The sequence below is a fragment of the Sycon ciliatum genome, chromosome 3 (genome assembly GCF_964019385.1).
Source record: "Sycon ciliatum chromosome 3, ocSycCili1.1, whole genome shotgun sequence".
Classification (NCBI taxonomy): domain Eukaryota; kingdom Metazoa; phylum Porifera; class Calcarea; order Leucosolenida; family Sycettidae; genus Sycon; species Sycon ciliatum.
In genome coordinates, this window is record NC_088645.1 from 1834638 (window position 1) to 1849823 (window position 15186).

The 15186-nt window shown below is 49.8% G+C and overlaps 2 protein-coding genes across 3 annotated transcripts in view; one reads left to right on the top strand and one right to left on the bottom strand.

The window, feature by feature from the left end:
* LOC135811208 (tripartite motif-containing protein 2-like) overlaps window positions 1-15186 on the bottom strand; it is a 360779-nt gene that overhangs the window by 154547 nt on the left and 191046 nt on the right. The gene's annotated exons all lie outside the window — the stretch shown is intronic.
* On the top strand, window positions 9579-12056 carry LOC135811207 (uncharacterized). Its single transcript, XM_065324399.1, has one exon. It carries the CDS (start codon window positions 9758-9760, stop codon window positions 11501-11503), a length of 1746 nt encoding a protein of 581 aa, XP_065180471.1. The 5' UTR covers window positions 9579-9757; the 3' UTR covers window positions 11504-12056.

Consider the following 15186-nt stretch of genomic DNA (forward strand, 5'->3'; position numbering starts at 1 on the left):
GTGTGTGTGTGTGTGTGTGTGTGTGTGTGTGTGCGTGTGTGTGTGTGTTTGTGTGTGTGTGTGTGTGTGTTTGTGTGTGCCCCCACCCACTGTTGAAGAGGCCCAGCGCTGCCTTCGCTATCTTACGAATTGGAAAGCTGCTGGAAGCTCCGGCATTCTACCGGAAATGGTCAAATACAACTGCGGCCTATTCTATGCCAATCTGTTTAAGCTTATTACCGCGGTTTGGGAGGAGGGCGTAGTACCGCAAGATTGGGTGAATGCTGAGAAAATACCGATACCCAAGAAGGGTGACCTCACTAGCTGCGACAACTGGCGTGGCATCGCACTCCTCGACGTCATTGGCAAGCTGTTCGGAGACCTGCTGCAAAACCGATTGCAGAAAGTCGCCGAAAGTGTGCTGCCTGAATCACAGTGTGGTTTCCGGAAGTGTCGCTCCTGCACGGACATGACGTTTGTTGCTCGCCAGGTTGTGGAGAAGTGTTATGAGCACCAATCCAAGGGATTCCTGGTGTTTGTTTATTTGAGGAAGGCATACGATTCTGTTTCACGTGCTGCACTGTGGATTGTCCTGCTTAAGCTGGGAGTCCCGGAGCAACTGGTCAGCCTTCTGAAGTCTTTTCACGACAACATGACAGCCACGATCACCGTCAATGGTTCCCCCCACTGAAGGCTTCTCAGTGTGCAACGGACTGCGCCAAGGGTGTACACTGGCACCAGTCATTTTCAACTTGTTTGCTGGTGCAGTGTTGGAACGTTGGTGCGCACGCGTCCAAGAGCATGGAGTGTCTGGTTTTCCATTCCGTACCTGTGCTGATGGTCAGCTTTTCAAGAGATCTAAGTGTGGTAATGATATGGTCATCACAGATGGTGAGTTTGCTGATGATGCAGCCTTGTTTGCACCCAGCCACTCGGATGCTCAGCGTATGCTTGAGATATTTGCGGAGGTCAGTGGAGCATTCGGGCTGTCTCTCAACATGGCAAAGACAGTGTTCATGGCTGTTGGGCATCAGATCAACGACAGTGACCGTACCCCGCTAAGCGTACAAGGCAACGCCATCCAGCATGTCAGCCAGTTCACATCTCTCGGCTCAGTGGTAACACCAGACGGACGACGCCACACCGATGTGTCCAACCGCATAGCTGCTGCATCTAAGGCCTTTGGCAGCCTCTACTCGTCAGTTTTTCGGAACACTTCACTAACATCTAAGACGAAACAACACGCGTACACATGCTGTGTGTTGTCGGTGCTGTTGTACAGGGCTGATAACTGGACACTGTTGCGTGCCGACATACGTCGCCTTGAACAATTCCACAATCGCTGCGTTCGTGTCATTCTCGGCATCTCGCGTTCCAAACAGTGGGAGGACCACCTGTCATCTGCCTCTCTGCATAGAATGTGCGCTACAGAGCCAGTTGCTGACATGGTTGCCCGTCGACGGCTGCAGTGGCTTGGCCACGTTGCCAGGATGGACGACCACCGGCTTCCAAAGGCAGTGTTGCTCTCGTGGCTCCATACTCCACGCCCTGCTCATGGTCCCAGGCGTCGATGGCGTGATGTGGTACGCGATGACCTCAAGGCGTTCGGTCTATACACCGGTAGGTACGACCTCACAGCTGAACATGGCGAGTGGATCCAGTCCATCTCGGATGCTATTGTTGCACGGCGCTTACGCCTTGAAACACCAACCAAGTCAGTGTGTTGTGCGATCTGTGAGCCACTCTTCGCCAGTGAAAGCGGACTTCGGCGGCACAAATGCAGGGAAGAGCGACTGAAGCCGATCCATGAACAGGCCGGTGCTTAGTTGTGCGAAACGTGCCATCGTTGGTTTGCTAGCCGAGGTGGATTTGCTGTGCACAGCTGCTCTCCCAGTCTTGGTGACGCTCCAGTTCCAGAGATTGTTGCACCTCGCCCACCTGATTGCAGCCAATGTCATTACCACTGCCACACCTGTGACCGCTGTTTCCCGGCTGGGCACTGCCGGCACAACTGCAACTGCAACCTCAGAACATGCAGCTCTGGTTTTGAGCGCCGCACCATCCCATGCCCGACCTGCTCTCGGAAGTTCACACGTCTCCAGTACCTGGCTCAACACAAATGCAAGAAGTAACTCTGCCCTCCTTGCCTCTTTGAGGCACTGCATCACTTTTAGGTGGCAGTTTCAAGGTTGAAGGTTCAAGGTGTGTGTGTGTGCGTGTGTGTGTGCGTGTGACGGTGAATTCTTCAGCCTTGCAAACTGTTGAATGGTGCAATCCCAGCACAAGTTGCTATGGCTTCTGCCGTAGCATTGCTATCATCGCCTCCGGCGATGGGCGTCAAAGGTCAAGGTCAAACGTGTGCGTGTGTGTGTGTGTGTGTGTGCGTGTGTGTGCGTGTGTGTGCGTGCGTGTGCGTGCATGCTTGTGTGCTTTCGTGTGTGCGTGTGTGTGTGTATGTGTGTGTATGTGTGTGTGTGTGTGTTTGTGTGTGTGTGTGTGTGTGTGTGAAGGGGTGTCGCACATGGTACGGTCACTACGGTATTGACCGTACCACTATTTGCCCATGGATCAAGATAATGTACTGATTTTGGCTCTACTTTTCCAAAATTTCGGCTCGGCCACCCTCCCCCACGAGTAAATTGTACTTCAGATGGCTGACCGTACCACAGTAAATTACCTTCCGACGCCCCTGCTGTGTGTGTATATTTGTGTGAGAGAGAGATTGTGTGTGAGTGTGTGTGTGTGTGTGTGTGTGAGAGAGAGAGAGTGTGTGTGAGTGTGTGTATGTGTGTGTATGTATGCACGCGCATGCGTGCGTGCGTGCGCGATATGGTGCAGTGGTATGTGCAGACAATTTCCAATCGTGAGGTTTTAGGGGTTTTACATCGGGCCCTAGACGACCACTAAAATGGCCAACCGGACAACAAAGAAGTTGAGGCCAAAGACAATGATTTTATTTCTTGCGCATGCATACATAAGAAGTGACGTAATAGGAGTCGGGTTGCTACAGTACTCCCCTGCCAGGGGTGAGGTCGGGATGAGTGAAGCACAATAAACAAGAAAACGAGAGAGAAAGGAAGCGTGGCATGTACAAGGCAGAAAGGAAATAAAAAATATAATACAATATGTACAAGAGAGCGATGTGTGTTTTTGAAAATTGTTGACAACGTGGCAACAAAGACCGAAACAAAAGTCGAAGAGCAGGAAGTGGAAAACAGAGAGATGCATGACAGAGGCGGGTTAACGTCTCAGAGGTGTGTTAACGTGACAGAGGTGGAGGGCATGTCAGAGGCAGAAAGAAAGAAAAGAGGAAACGTACGCGTAACAGAGGAGTGTTATCATGTCAGAGGCGGCTGCATGTTGCAGGCTTGGCGGGGTACCAGCAGGACGACTGCATTGAGGCGAGGTGTGCCGGGTGAAGTGGGGACTGATGGCGTGCATAGCTCCACTTGTAAGTCCGGTGAGCCGTGCGTATGCCTGCGTTCATGCACTGTTGAGCTGGTATGGTGGTGATGGCAGGATGAAAACTCCGAAAAGTGCAAGTCGGGGTCACCAATTTAGGGGCTTTACGTCAGGCCCTAGACGACGGCTACAATGGCCAACCGGACAACAAAGAAGTTGAGGCCAAAGAGAGTGATTTTATTTCTTGCACTTGCTTATGTATGAATCCATACATCCTGTACACACACCTTGTACACACTCTCTCTAACGGTCTCTAGGCTACACTGCAATTGATATACATTAGATCAAATTTTCGGGCAAGGCCCGTCATCATCCTGATGATGACGGGCCTTGCCCGAAAATTTGATCTAATGTATATCAATTGCAGTGTAGCCTAGAGACCGTTAGAGAGAGTGTGTACAAGGTGTGTGTACAGGATGTATGGAATCAAGTATTGGCTACAGTGAAGTCTCCAAACCATGAGAAAAGTGCTTATGTATGAAGTGATGTAATAGGAGTTCAATTCCCGACGATTATGGTCACACACGTCTTTCTTCTCTTTCTCATTTACCTAGCTCTTCGTTCATTCCCCTGTGTGGTTACCAATAGACAGTGCATGCCAGAGCATGTGGTGTGGTGTCTGTATAAAAAAAGCAAAAAAAAAGCAAAAAAGGGGTTCAATGGACAGAAAAGTTACTTAAATCAGCTGTGTGTTGTAGACCAGGCATAATGGCGGTCAATACATAAGCCTTGCAAGTTGTTGAATGGTGTAATGCCAGCACAAGTTGCTATGTCTAACATAGCCGTTCGCTATCATCGCTCCCATGATGGACATGCCTGAGTCGGAGTCGGAGTCTCAGTATGTGTGTGTGTGGGGGGGGGGGGTCACACACGTATGTAAGTGTGATTGTGTGTACCGTACTCACTCGATTAGAAGACCCACTGGAATAAAAACCCTCTTGAATAATAGCCCCCCCCCCCCCCATCTCTCGAATAGAAGCCCAGACTCCTATACGCGAAGCGTGGGGTGACCAGGTAGTGCCATGTCTGTTTTAAAAGTGCGTAAAAAACATCTCGTGTATGTTCATATTGGTACATGTCCTGGCCAACGTAGTGTGTGCAAACTAACTCGGGGCCGAGTTCCTGTGAATATGAAAGTTGTAGAGATTCGATTGGAATACAGGTATGGAATGAAACAGTATAAAACCCTCTCGAATAGAAGCTTCTCTTGAATATAAGCCTCGTCAAAATTGGTATTGAAAAATACAAGATCCCGGCTTTTAATCCAGTGAGTACTGCATGTGTGTGTGTGTGTATGCGCCTGTGTTTGTGTGTGTGTGTGTGTGTGCACGTGTGTGTGTGTGCATGTGTGTGTGTGTGTGTGTGAATGTGTGGATGTGTGTGTGTATGTGTGTGTGTGTATGTGTATGTTTGTGTGTGTGTATGTGTGCGTGTGTGTATGTGTATGTTTGTGCGTGTGCGTGTATGTGTATGTGTGCGTGTGTGTATGTGTATGTGTATGTGTGCGTGTGTGTATGTGTGTATGTATGTGTATGTATGTGTATGTGTGTGTGGATGTGAAATAATATGATAAGTCCCGTTAAAAGACTTTTTTTACGGGTGAAAGTTGGCACTGAGATCCCGAGTTCGAGTACTCTGATTTTCTCCGATCGAATAATTCGAGTATTCGAGTATTCTTGATATCCTAAAAATCGCACACCAACCGCCTCAAAAACACACGATACAACCCTGATTGGACCGATTGGCAGTTCTTTTCTCGGGTGTATTGGTTGGTGGGTCATTTGGGCTCTCTCTACTCGTGAACAAATGTTCGCCACACAGTCTGCACATCAATATCTGCTGACTGCTGCTCTGAAACTGCAGACTTCTGTTGGAATTGTATGTACCATGTATGAGCGAGTACTCTGATTTATTCCGAGTAAGATTATATTCGAAAAATCCAAACGAGTATTCGGATATTCGGTATAATTGTTTCACCCCTACTTTTTTATGTCCCATAGATTATGTACTAACGAGGGAGGACCTGTACACAGTATTGAACTCTTGAAGGACATAGCCATCACAGTGTAGAGTTTTAAATACATTTCGTTTTCATGCAGGTTTTCACTACTGATGGAAAATTCATTACCATGTTCGGATTAGAGGGAGAGTCAGGTGGTCAGTTCATCTACCCAAAGTACATTGCCGAGGATAGGCATGGACACGTCCTGGTCACTGATCAAAACAACCACCGCGTTCAAGTAAGCTGATTAGTGATTAGTTTGTCTTACCCTATTGCTTCTAGCACTACTTCTGTTGCCAAAATACATCATACACTGTTGCAAGAGTGTGAAGCTGTAATTGCAATGCCTTTGGCCATTTTATATTGAGAAGTCTCACCATGTGCTAGACTGGCAAGATGAAAACCTTCTACTGAGGTGGATTGATAACACTCGAGCCATTGCTGAGAGAAATACATTCAATCGCAGTGTGGATATTGTGACAATTGGAAACAAGAAACCAGTGATATACGGTTTCTTTTGGGCCAGGTCGAACACTTTCTCATCGCCCTTCGTACATATCCAGGGGGTAATAGTGAACAAAAAAACAGCAAAATGAAAGCAATCTCTGGTGGAAAGCGGAGAAAATCTTCAACACATCAGCAAACCCTGGACTGTGTGCACAATGAACCCTGTTGCATCTGCACGAATAGACCACATAACTGCAGTAGCTGTGGACCAGGTGATGTGAACTATGCCATCAAGGACCGTGTCTATAAAGTTGTGCACTCTTGGGTGGTTTTAAGAGCTCCTGGGTGGCTAAGCACTCCTGGGGGGCTAAGCACTCCTGGGTGGCTAAGCACTCCTGGGTGGCTAAGCTTTCCTGGGTGGCTAAGCACTCCTGGGTGGCTAAGCACTCCTGGGTGGCTAAGCACTCCTGGGTGGCTGAGCACTCCTGGGTGGCTAAGCACTATTGGTTGGCTAAGCACTCCTGGGTGGCTAAGCACTCCTGGGTGGCTAAGCACTCCTGTGTGGCTAAGCACTCTTGGGTGGCTAAGCACTCCTGGGTGGCTAAGCACTCCTGGGTGGCTAAGCACTCCTGGGTGGCTAAGCACTCCTGGGTGGCTAAGCACTCCTGGGTGGCTAAGCACTCCTGGGTGGCTAAGCACTCCTGGGTGGCTAAGCACTCCTGGGTGGCTAAGCACTCCTGGGTGGCTAAGCACTCCTGGGTGGCTAAGCACTCCTGGGTGGCTAAGCACTCCTGGGTGGCTAAGCACTCCTGGGTGGCTAAGCACTCCTGGGTGGCTAAGCACTCCTGGGTGGCTAAGCACTCCTGGGTGGCTAAGCACTCCTGGGTGGCTAAGCACTCCTGGGTGGCTAAGCACTCCTGGGTGGCTAAGCACTCCTGGGTGGCTAAGCACTCCTGGGTGGCTAAGCACTCCTGGGTGGCTAAGCACTCCTGGGTGGCTAAGCACTCCGGGGTGGCTAAGCACTCCTGGGTGGCTAAGCACTCCTGGGTGGCTAAGCACTCCTGGGTGGCTAAGCACTCCTGGGTGGCTAAGCACTCCTGGGTGGCTAAGCACTCCTGGGTGGCTAAGCACTCCTGGGTGGCTAAGCACTCCTGGGTGGCTAAGCACTCCTGGGTGGCTAAGCACTCCTGGGTGGCTAAGCACTCCTGGGTGGCTAAGCACTCCGGGGTGGCTAAGCACTCCTGGGTGGCTAAGCACTCCTGGGTGGCTAAGCACTCCTGGGTGGCTAAGCACTCCTGGGTGGCTAAGCACTCCTGGGTGGCTAAGCACTCCTGGGTGGCTAAGCACTCCTGGGTGGCTAAGCACTCCTGGGTGGCTAAGCACTCCTGGGTGGCTAAGCACTCCTGGGTGGCTAAGCACTCCTGGGTGGCTAAGCACTCCTGGGTGGCTAAGCACTCCTGGGTTGCTAAGCACTCCTGGGTGGCTAAGCACTCCTGTATGGCTAAGCACTCCTGGGTGGCTAAGCAAACCTGGGTGGCTAAGCACTCCTGGGTGGCTAAGCACTCCTGGGTGGCTAAGCACTCCTGGGTGGCTAAGCACTCCTGGGTGGCTAAGCACTCCTGGGTTGCTAAGCACTCCTGGGTGGCTAAGCACTCCTGGGTGGCTAAGCACTCCTGGGTGGCTAAGCACTCCTGGGTGGCTAAGCACTCCTGGGTGGCTAAGCACTCCTGGGTGGCTAAGCACTCCTGTGTGGCTAAGCACTCCTGGGTGGCTAAGCACTCCTGGGTGGCTAAGCACTCCTGGGTGGCTAAGCACTCCTGGGTGGCTAAGCACTCCTGGGTGGCTAAGCACTCCTGGGTGGCTAAGCACTCCTGGGTGGCTAAGCACTCCTGGGTGGCTAAGCACTCCTGGGTGGCTAAGCACTCCTGGGTGGCTAAGCACTCCTGGGTGGCTAAGCACTCCTGGGTGGCTAAGCACTCCTGGGTGGCTAAGCACTCCTGGGTGGCTAAGCACTCCTGGGTGGCTAAGCACTCCTGGGTGGCTAAGCACTCCGGGGTGGCTAAGCACTCCTGGGTGGCTAAGCACTCCTGGGTGGCTAAGCACTCCTGGGTGGCTAAGCACTCCTGGGTGGCTAAGCACTCCTGGGTGGCTAAGCACTCCTGGGTGGCTAAGCACTCCTGGGTGGTTAAGCACTCCTGAGTGGCTAAGCACTCCTGGGTGGCTAAGCACTCCTGGGTGGCTAAGCACTCCTGGGTGGCTAAGCACTCCTGGGTGGCTAAGCACTCCTGGGTGGCTAAGCACTCCTGGGTGGCTAAGCACTCCTGGGTGGCTAAGCACTCCTGGGTGGCTAAGCACTCCTGGGTGGCTAAGCACTCCTGGGTGGCTAAGCACTCCTGGGTGGTTAAGCACTCCTGGGTGGTGGGGTTTATTTTATCTATTATAAAATTACAGTACAAGGCCAAATCAAGGATTGGTTGTCGCTACTTCATGTTTCATGCTTTAATAATTATCCGGCAACACTGCCTTCACGGTGTTGAGCACTGTCACCACACTGGGTGCATCCTACGGTGTATTTTTTTAAATTACGGACTCTTTGGGGTTTGCTCTTGCGTCCACTTCTTTTTTTTGGAGGCTCCCACCCATATTATTATTATTATTATTCTCGTATTCGTCCCGAATGGGACTCACGACGGCAGAATTAACTGTGAGCATGTGTGTGTGAGAGTGGGAGAACGAAATGAAAAAGAAAAGAAGAGTCTTGTAATAAAGGTCAAATTTAAGAAGAGCGGTACTAGACTAAATGGCTGAGCAGATGTTACTCCATTGTTTTCTGTCGCAGGCATAGGTGCCGATATCACGAAGGCAGCTGGACTTAAAAATGCAGATAGGTGTGAGGCGGACGTCTCGCTGGAGACTTGTGGTGAGGCAAGAGCGGGGTGCACCTATTCGAAAGGGCTGACTGGTAGCATATGTACAGAAAGCAGTGAGAGCAACATTTGCAGGGATGTCACTTGGCTGGCGTAATATATGTCCTAATAGCTTCCACCTGTCCCGCTTGGCCATTTCAGATACAGAGCACTGGCCAGTAACAGCATATAAATCTGCATTCGAGATGACATCTGGGTAGGTAATTCCAAGGGTACACCGCAGCTTTCCTATGAAACACATCTAGGCGCTTTTCTTGTCATCGCAGGCGTCTTCTCCGAATGGGGTCTTACCGTCAATACCAGTAAGACTGAATGGATCCGTATTTACCTGGAACCCACTTTGGGAGATGCCACCTCTACAACATCTAGAAATGTCGGCACAACTCGTGGTAAAGAAGCTTGGCGACAGGTGAAGACACTCGGCTCGCTATACGGCTCCGGGAGGACGTAACGCGCCGTATTGGCTTGGCCGCAAGAGCATTTGGAGACACTCTGAAGTTATGGTTCAAACACAACCTGCTTTCTACACCCATCAAAATTCGTTTATACAACACTTTCGTTCTACCAATCTTGACCTACAACCTTGCTTGCCATGGCCTGTCCCACCCATAGGAGTAAAAACATTCCATGGACACCCTGTTTTTATGCATAGAATTGTGGAGTGATGTCTCCTCTTCACTTTGGTATAGTTTTTAGGTATGGTCACCAGGCATACAAGACCTATAGACCCTTTGCACAGCGTACGCATTATGTCATCATTATCATGACGTCAGGGACCCGTGCTAGGTTGGAAGCAACTTGGGACATGTCCCATCCTCGATTATAATAAATTATTATTGTTTTCAAATTGATATTAGAGTTTTCTTCCCCTTCTTCTTGCGCTTGTTCCTTGCCAAGCAGTCCGCTTTTTGCATTTCTGTAGTCTGTGTCCATTGTGGTGATGGGTATATGTTCTATTGCCCGCTGTACGAAGCGGACGGGTCGAGATAAAATCAAGAGGTTTTCTCTTCCCAATGTGAACTCGAAAACGAAAAGTGCTGACATCGAACTGGTCAAGGAGAGGCGACGGCTGTGGATTGCAGCGATAGCCAGAGCAGACCTAGTTGGGAAGACATTGGATGATGCTCGTGTTTGCAGCGATCATTTCATTTCCGGCCGCCCTTCTGAACTCTGGGACAAAACAAACCCAGATTGGGTTCCTTCGAAGAATTTGCCTGGTCCTGGCAAAAGGAAGGCGAGTGAGGAGCAGGTAGTGGAGCGTTATGCCCGTCGCAAAGCCAGACAGAGAGTGGAGGAGGCCCATTCAGAGGCTGCAGCTTCATTGGATGTCAATGATCCGCCACATCTGTGTGATGTTGGCGTTGCCTCGTTACAACCACCACCATCACCTGATGCTGGGCCTGCTGCTTTAGATCTGTCACCGCCACATGATGTTGATGATGAGAGTGACGTCCTTGTGGAGGAGAGCATGGATTTATCCAATTTTCCACCTGGCCAGCTGGTTCAAGAGCTAGACTTTTCTGAAGAAGGCAGTAAGGACACCAATGACAAATGCGTGGGGACGTTGTTATCTGGTGATGATATAACATTTGCCTTTCAATCTTTAACGGAAGCCACCTTCTCACCTTCTTCCCTCCATGCTCCAACGGCTAGCTCCAACAACTTGGACGTCCAGGTGCAGCTGGCCAGGCTATCTACAGAGAACAAGGGCTTGCAAGATAGGCTGACCAAGCTGACAGCGGAATACAAGGTGCTTGAAGGCAAATTGGCCAGTCACGCGCCGTTCACGCAAGCCAAGTTGCAAAATGATGGCGATGTGCGGTTCTTTACGGGTTTGCCAACCTTCGAGATGTTACTGGCTGTGTACGAGCATGTGCGTGAGGGAATGCCAGACTCATTTGGCTGTGCCTTGTCCCCGTTTCAAGAGATGGTTGTTGCCCTTGTGAAGTTACGGTTGGACTCATCATTACAAGACCTGGGCCATCGGATGGGTGTATCGGCTGGCACCATTTCCCGCATTCTTACCAAATGGTATACAGCCATGGACCGTCGACTATCACATTTGGTTGTCTGGCCAGGGAGGGAGGAGCTACAAGCGACAACACCAGTTTGTTTCAGGGAGGCGTTTGGCGTGAAAGTGTCATCAATCATCGACTGCTTCGAAGTGTTCATAGACAGGCCTTCAAACTTGTACACCCGTGCCCAGACATGGTCGAACTACAAACAACATAACACAATTAAAGTGCTGATTGGGATCACCCCGCAAGGTGTCATCTCCTTCATCTCCGAGCCGTGGGGCGGGCGCGTCAGTGACAAGTATCTAACCCAGCACTCTCAGTTCTTGTCAAACCTTTTACCTGGAGACATTGTCCTTGCAGACCGTGGCTTTGACATCCAGGAGCTAGTTGCCGTGCAGGGAGCCAAGCTCCACATCCCAGCGTTCACAAGGGGTAAGAAGCAACTGTCGGCCGATGATGTGCATACCACCCGCAGCATCGCAAACGTGCGCATCCACGTCGAACGAGTTATTGGGAATCTCCGCAAGAAATATTCTATTTTGCGAGGAATACTGCCGATTGATTTCCTGCGTAGTCGCTCTGGAGATGACCGACCTTTGATTTGCCGTATCATTCCTGTATGTTGTGCCCTGACCAATCTCTGTGATTCGGTTGTGCCTTTCGAGTGACTACACCTGTTGCCTGCGCCGATGACCCGTTTCGACTTCACTTGACTTGTCCACGGAGACGGTGGAGAGCCCGAACGTGATGGCTGTAGAGTGTGTGTGTGTGTTTTGTTGTTGCTGAAATCACAGTTGTCCTTTTTACAGTTTCCAGATTTGCAAGTTACCTTCATTGTAATGACACTGCCATATCATGATCTTTTTTCGCTTCACTTGATTTGTTCACGGTGACAGCGGAGACACCGAACATGTTGGCTGTGGGCTTTTTCCTCTGTTGCTTGTATCTTCTGATCTTATCCCGCAATCTGAGAGCTGCCATGCAGTCCCGTAGATACAGTTTGAAAAAATTTATAACGATTTACTCGTCTTGTGTCCCACATACATGTACAGTGAACATTGGTTACAACGACATGCCTCCGGGCCTCAAAATCTTGTCCCTATATCCGCTGTATTGTTAGCTTGTGACAATACACCAGGGGCTTCTTAGCATGCAGCAATACCTACTTCTCGCTTGACTTCAATATACAGCAAGCAGAGCATGGGATATATTTTCACTCCCTGCATGCTTGAGACAAGCAAACACAATGCTTTGTGAGGTAGTGGTATTGTATTGGACTGGGGAACAGCCAAGGAAGGATGCCGCTTTTACGGACTAATATTAGCAGATGTGGAGAGATACTTGTACAAAACTACTACTCGTACGTCAGGCAGGCAAAGAAGAAATCAAATTTAGCAAAGAAATTCAGAAAATCAGAAAACATTCGCGTTCATGCTCTCCACATTCTCAGGTTATAAACAAAAACATCCTACTAGACTAACTTGTAATGGTCATGCCCGCAGTACAGTAGTTAGGGGCCAGGCAGCCAAGAGAGTACTGTGTCACTGGGGTATACAACCGGAATCCTTCTTCATAAACACATACACACACCCGTTACTTGCCCATTGCAACAGCAATGATAGCGAAAAGCTGTTCGTTCATTGTGCGTACAGGCACACACGCACGCACACACACACATGTGCACACACACACACACGCGCGCGCGCACACACACACACACACACACACGCGCGCGCGCACACACACACACACACACACACACACGCGCGCGCGCACACACACACACACGCGAGCTATATATGCTAAGGTAATTTCCAGTGGCAAGGGAAACTATAGTGGTTAATGAGTGGCACTACCACCATAAATAACACAAAATGACGAATACGTCAATGACTATAAAAAGGGGTACGCTGTATAACAGCAAGCACACAGCTTTCCATCCTCATCAGTCGTACATATATGATGAAAGTGGTGACCACAGCGGCAAGGACGAAGATCTAAAGAATAGGAGCATCCACTCTTGCAGCAGGCCTTCACCATTGACGGCGAATGAAGTGCCAGACTCGACGCCATCGGATACTGGACTTGGGCGATGCTCGCAGCTGACTGAAGAGAGAGGCTTTGCGTCGTCATTTGGACTGTCGAGGAAGATGTGGCTTCTCTGGCAGGCGACAACATTGGTGGTGGTTGTTGAGGGCCCATGGTAGTGCCAATACTAAGACGAGCACCCTTGGACGTATACCATTTCCCAACGAGCTCTGGCAAGATGCACCCAAAGAAGAACTTCTTCGCCTTTGTAATGAAGTCCTTCCAGGCATCACAGTCCGGGTAGATGCGTTCAACATGTAAATCATTCTTGCCATCCTCACAGAAGAGGCACAAACACAAATCACAGAAATCTGCTCCCGTAACATACAGCTGGGTCTGGATTTGCAAATAATAAGCGTGAGTCCGCTTGAGCTGTAACTTGCTCCCAACCATTTCCAGGCAAAACTTCTTGTCCTGGGAAGCCGAATCCAATGGAGTCCCCCGATGAGTATAAGGGCACTTCACCTCCACCAGACCGGATCCACAACAATCACATTGGACAATGCCATCCGGTGAGGCAGCGATGAATGGCAGCTCCTTGCTGATGACTAAACCAGAATCAGACACCTCGAAATTCATGTGATTGGCAGATATCATAGCAGTGTACCGCTCCCGTGCAGGGCCTTCGTGTTCTTGTCCCCAGCGTGTAGAGGGAGCACCCTTTGGCAGAGGATCGGGGTAGCATATAGCCTGGATGAGGCTCCTGGATGGAGACTGCGCAGATGTGTGACATATATCATACATTCGGGAAGCCGTCACACGGCCGGCTCTTTGTTCAAACCACACTCTGCTGCCAGATTGCATCCTTGTAGCTGTCTCAACAGCTGCCACTTCCCTCTCGCTTATGTCCACATTACTCTGTGCACACACATCAAGAAGCTGCTCATGGCTCATAGCGAGGCATTCCTCTTGATAAAGGCTATTCAGTGGCTTCGGGAGGGTGGGTGAAGTTGATGCTGGTACATAACCTGATAGGAAAGGCTTGATGACGGACAGGACGGCGGGCTTCGTTTTCAGGGACGCAAGGGTCTTATAGAAGCACTGCTTCTCGGCGTCTGAGGGTAGCTTCACACAGAGGCGCTTTGGGCTTGGGGGAGGTGACACATCTCGATCAAGTGCTTCCTGCCTCTGCTGAGGCGACGAGAAATCAATGTCTGCTACCCTGGCATACTCCATTTCCTTCTGAAAGGTTGGGACCTTCCACTGGCATGGCACTCCAGTAAGGTCGCGGCGGGTTCCTTATGCCGATGAACAGCCTCCAGGAAAAACAGAGTAGCAGCAACATGTGTGCACGTTTCTCCCAAGCCTGCCATACAGTTGCAGTGCGCACAGCAGACAACACCATCGGGGTCTGTGATAAGCCAACAGTGTAGTGGTGTTTCGCTGAACCTTTGTGAGTGACGGACCTGTGAGAGACATGGAGCACATGGAACACATGGAATGCACGTTCATTACTCACCAACAATTTGGAATAATTTGTACATATGCATACTGAGAAATATAGCCCTGGACATGTCCGCAAGAAGGGTATAGTAAGTACTACGTCAAGTCACAATCTCATGGCACAGTAAGTGGCGCATCTAGTACATGTGCTGAAATTTGTTTATCAATTATTCCCCTATAAGTTCAAAATTTGAACCACTTTCATACACACATACTAATCAGGAGTAAATAGCCAACTCAGCAGATTCAGTTTTGTCAGTTCTGCCATACTAGTGTTACCGATGAAGAGTGATTATTTATTGTGATGAACAAAACTCTTACCCGTGCTACAGTGACATGTTTCCCGCAGCACTCGAACGACTTCACTTCCTTCACCCAACCTGATACGAACTGGTTATATGCGTCAAGGCCCTTCTTTGCTTTAAACTGCTTTTTGGAGCAGAAACTCGTTTCATGGACCAAGTAGGACATAAGGTCAGACATTTCCACACACGGCTCAACAGGTTTCGCACCACGAGGAATGCCCAGCATTGGGTCGAATCCAGAAAGCAAAGACAATTTCTCTTCATATCGTTTCTTCCCAATGGAATCCAATTTCTCGGCATACACAGATAACTTGGGGGTAACTACTGGCTGCAGTGGGTCAGATGAGACTACAGGCTCCGTGTCCATCATAACAATCAATACAGACCAGTGGTAGAGCACGATGAAAGTGAAAATATGGACGTCAAAGTGGCATTCTCAATTGCCAAACATTCAATCTCCTTCACCATGTTCACGACATGTCCCATTTTGAAGAAACACCGTGCACGTGACAATG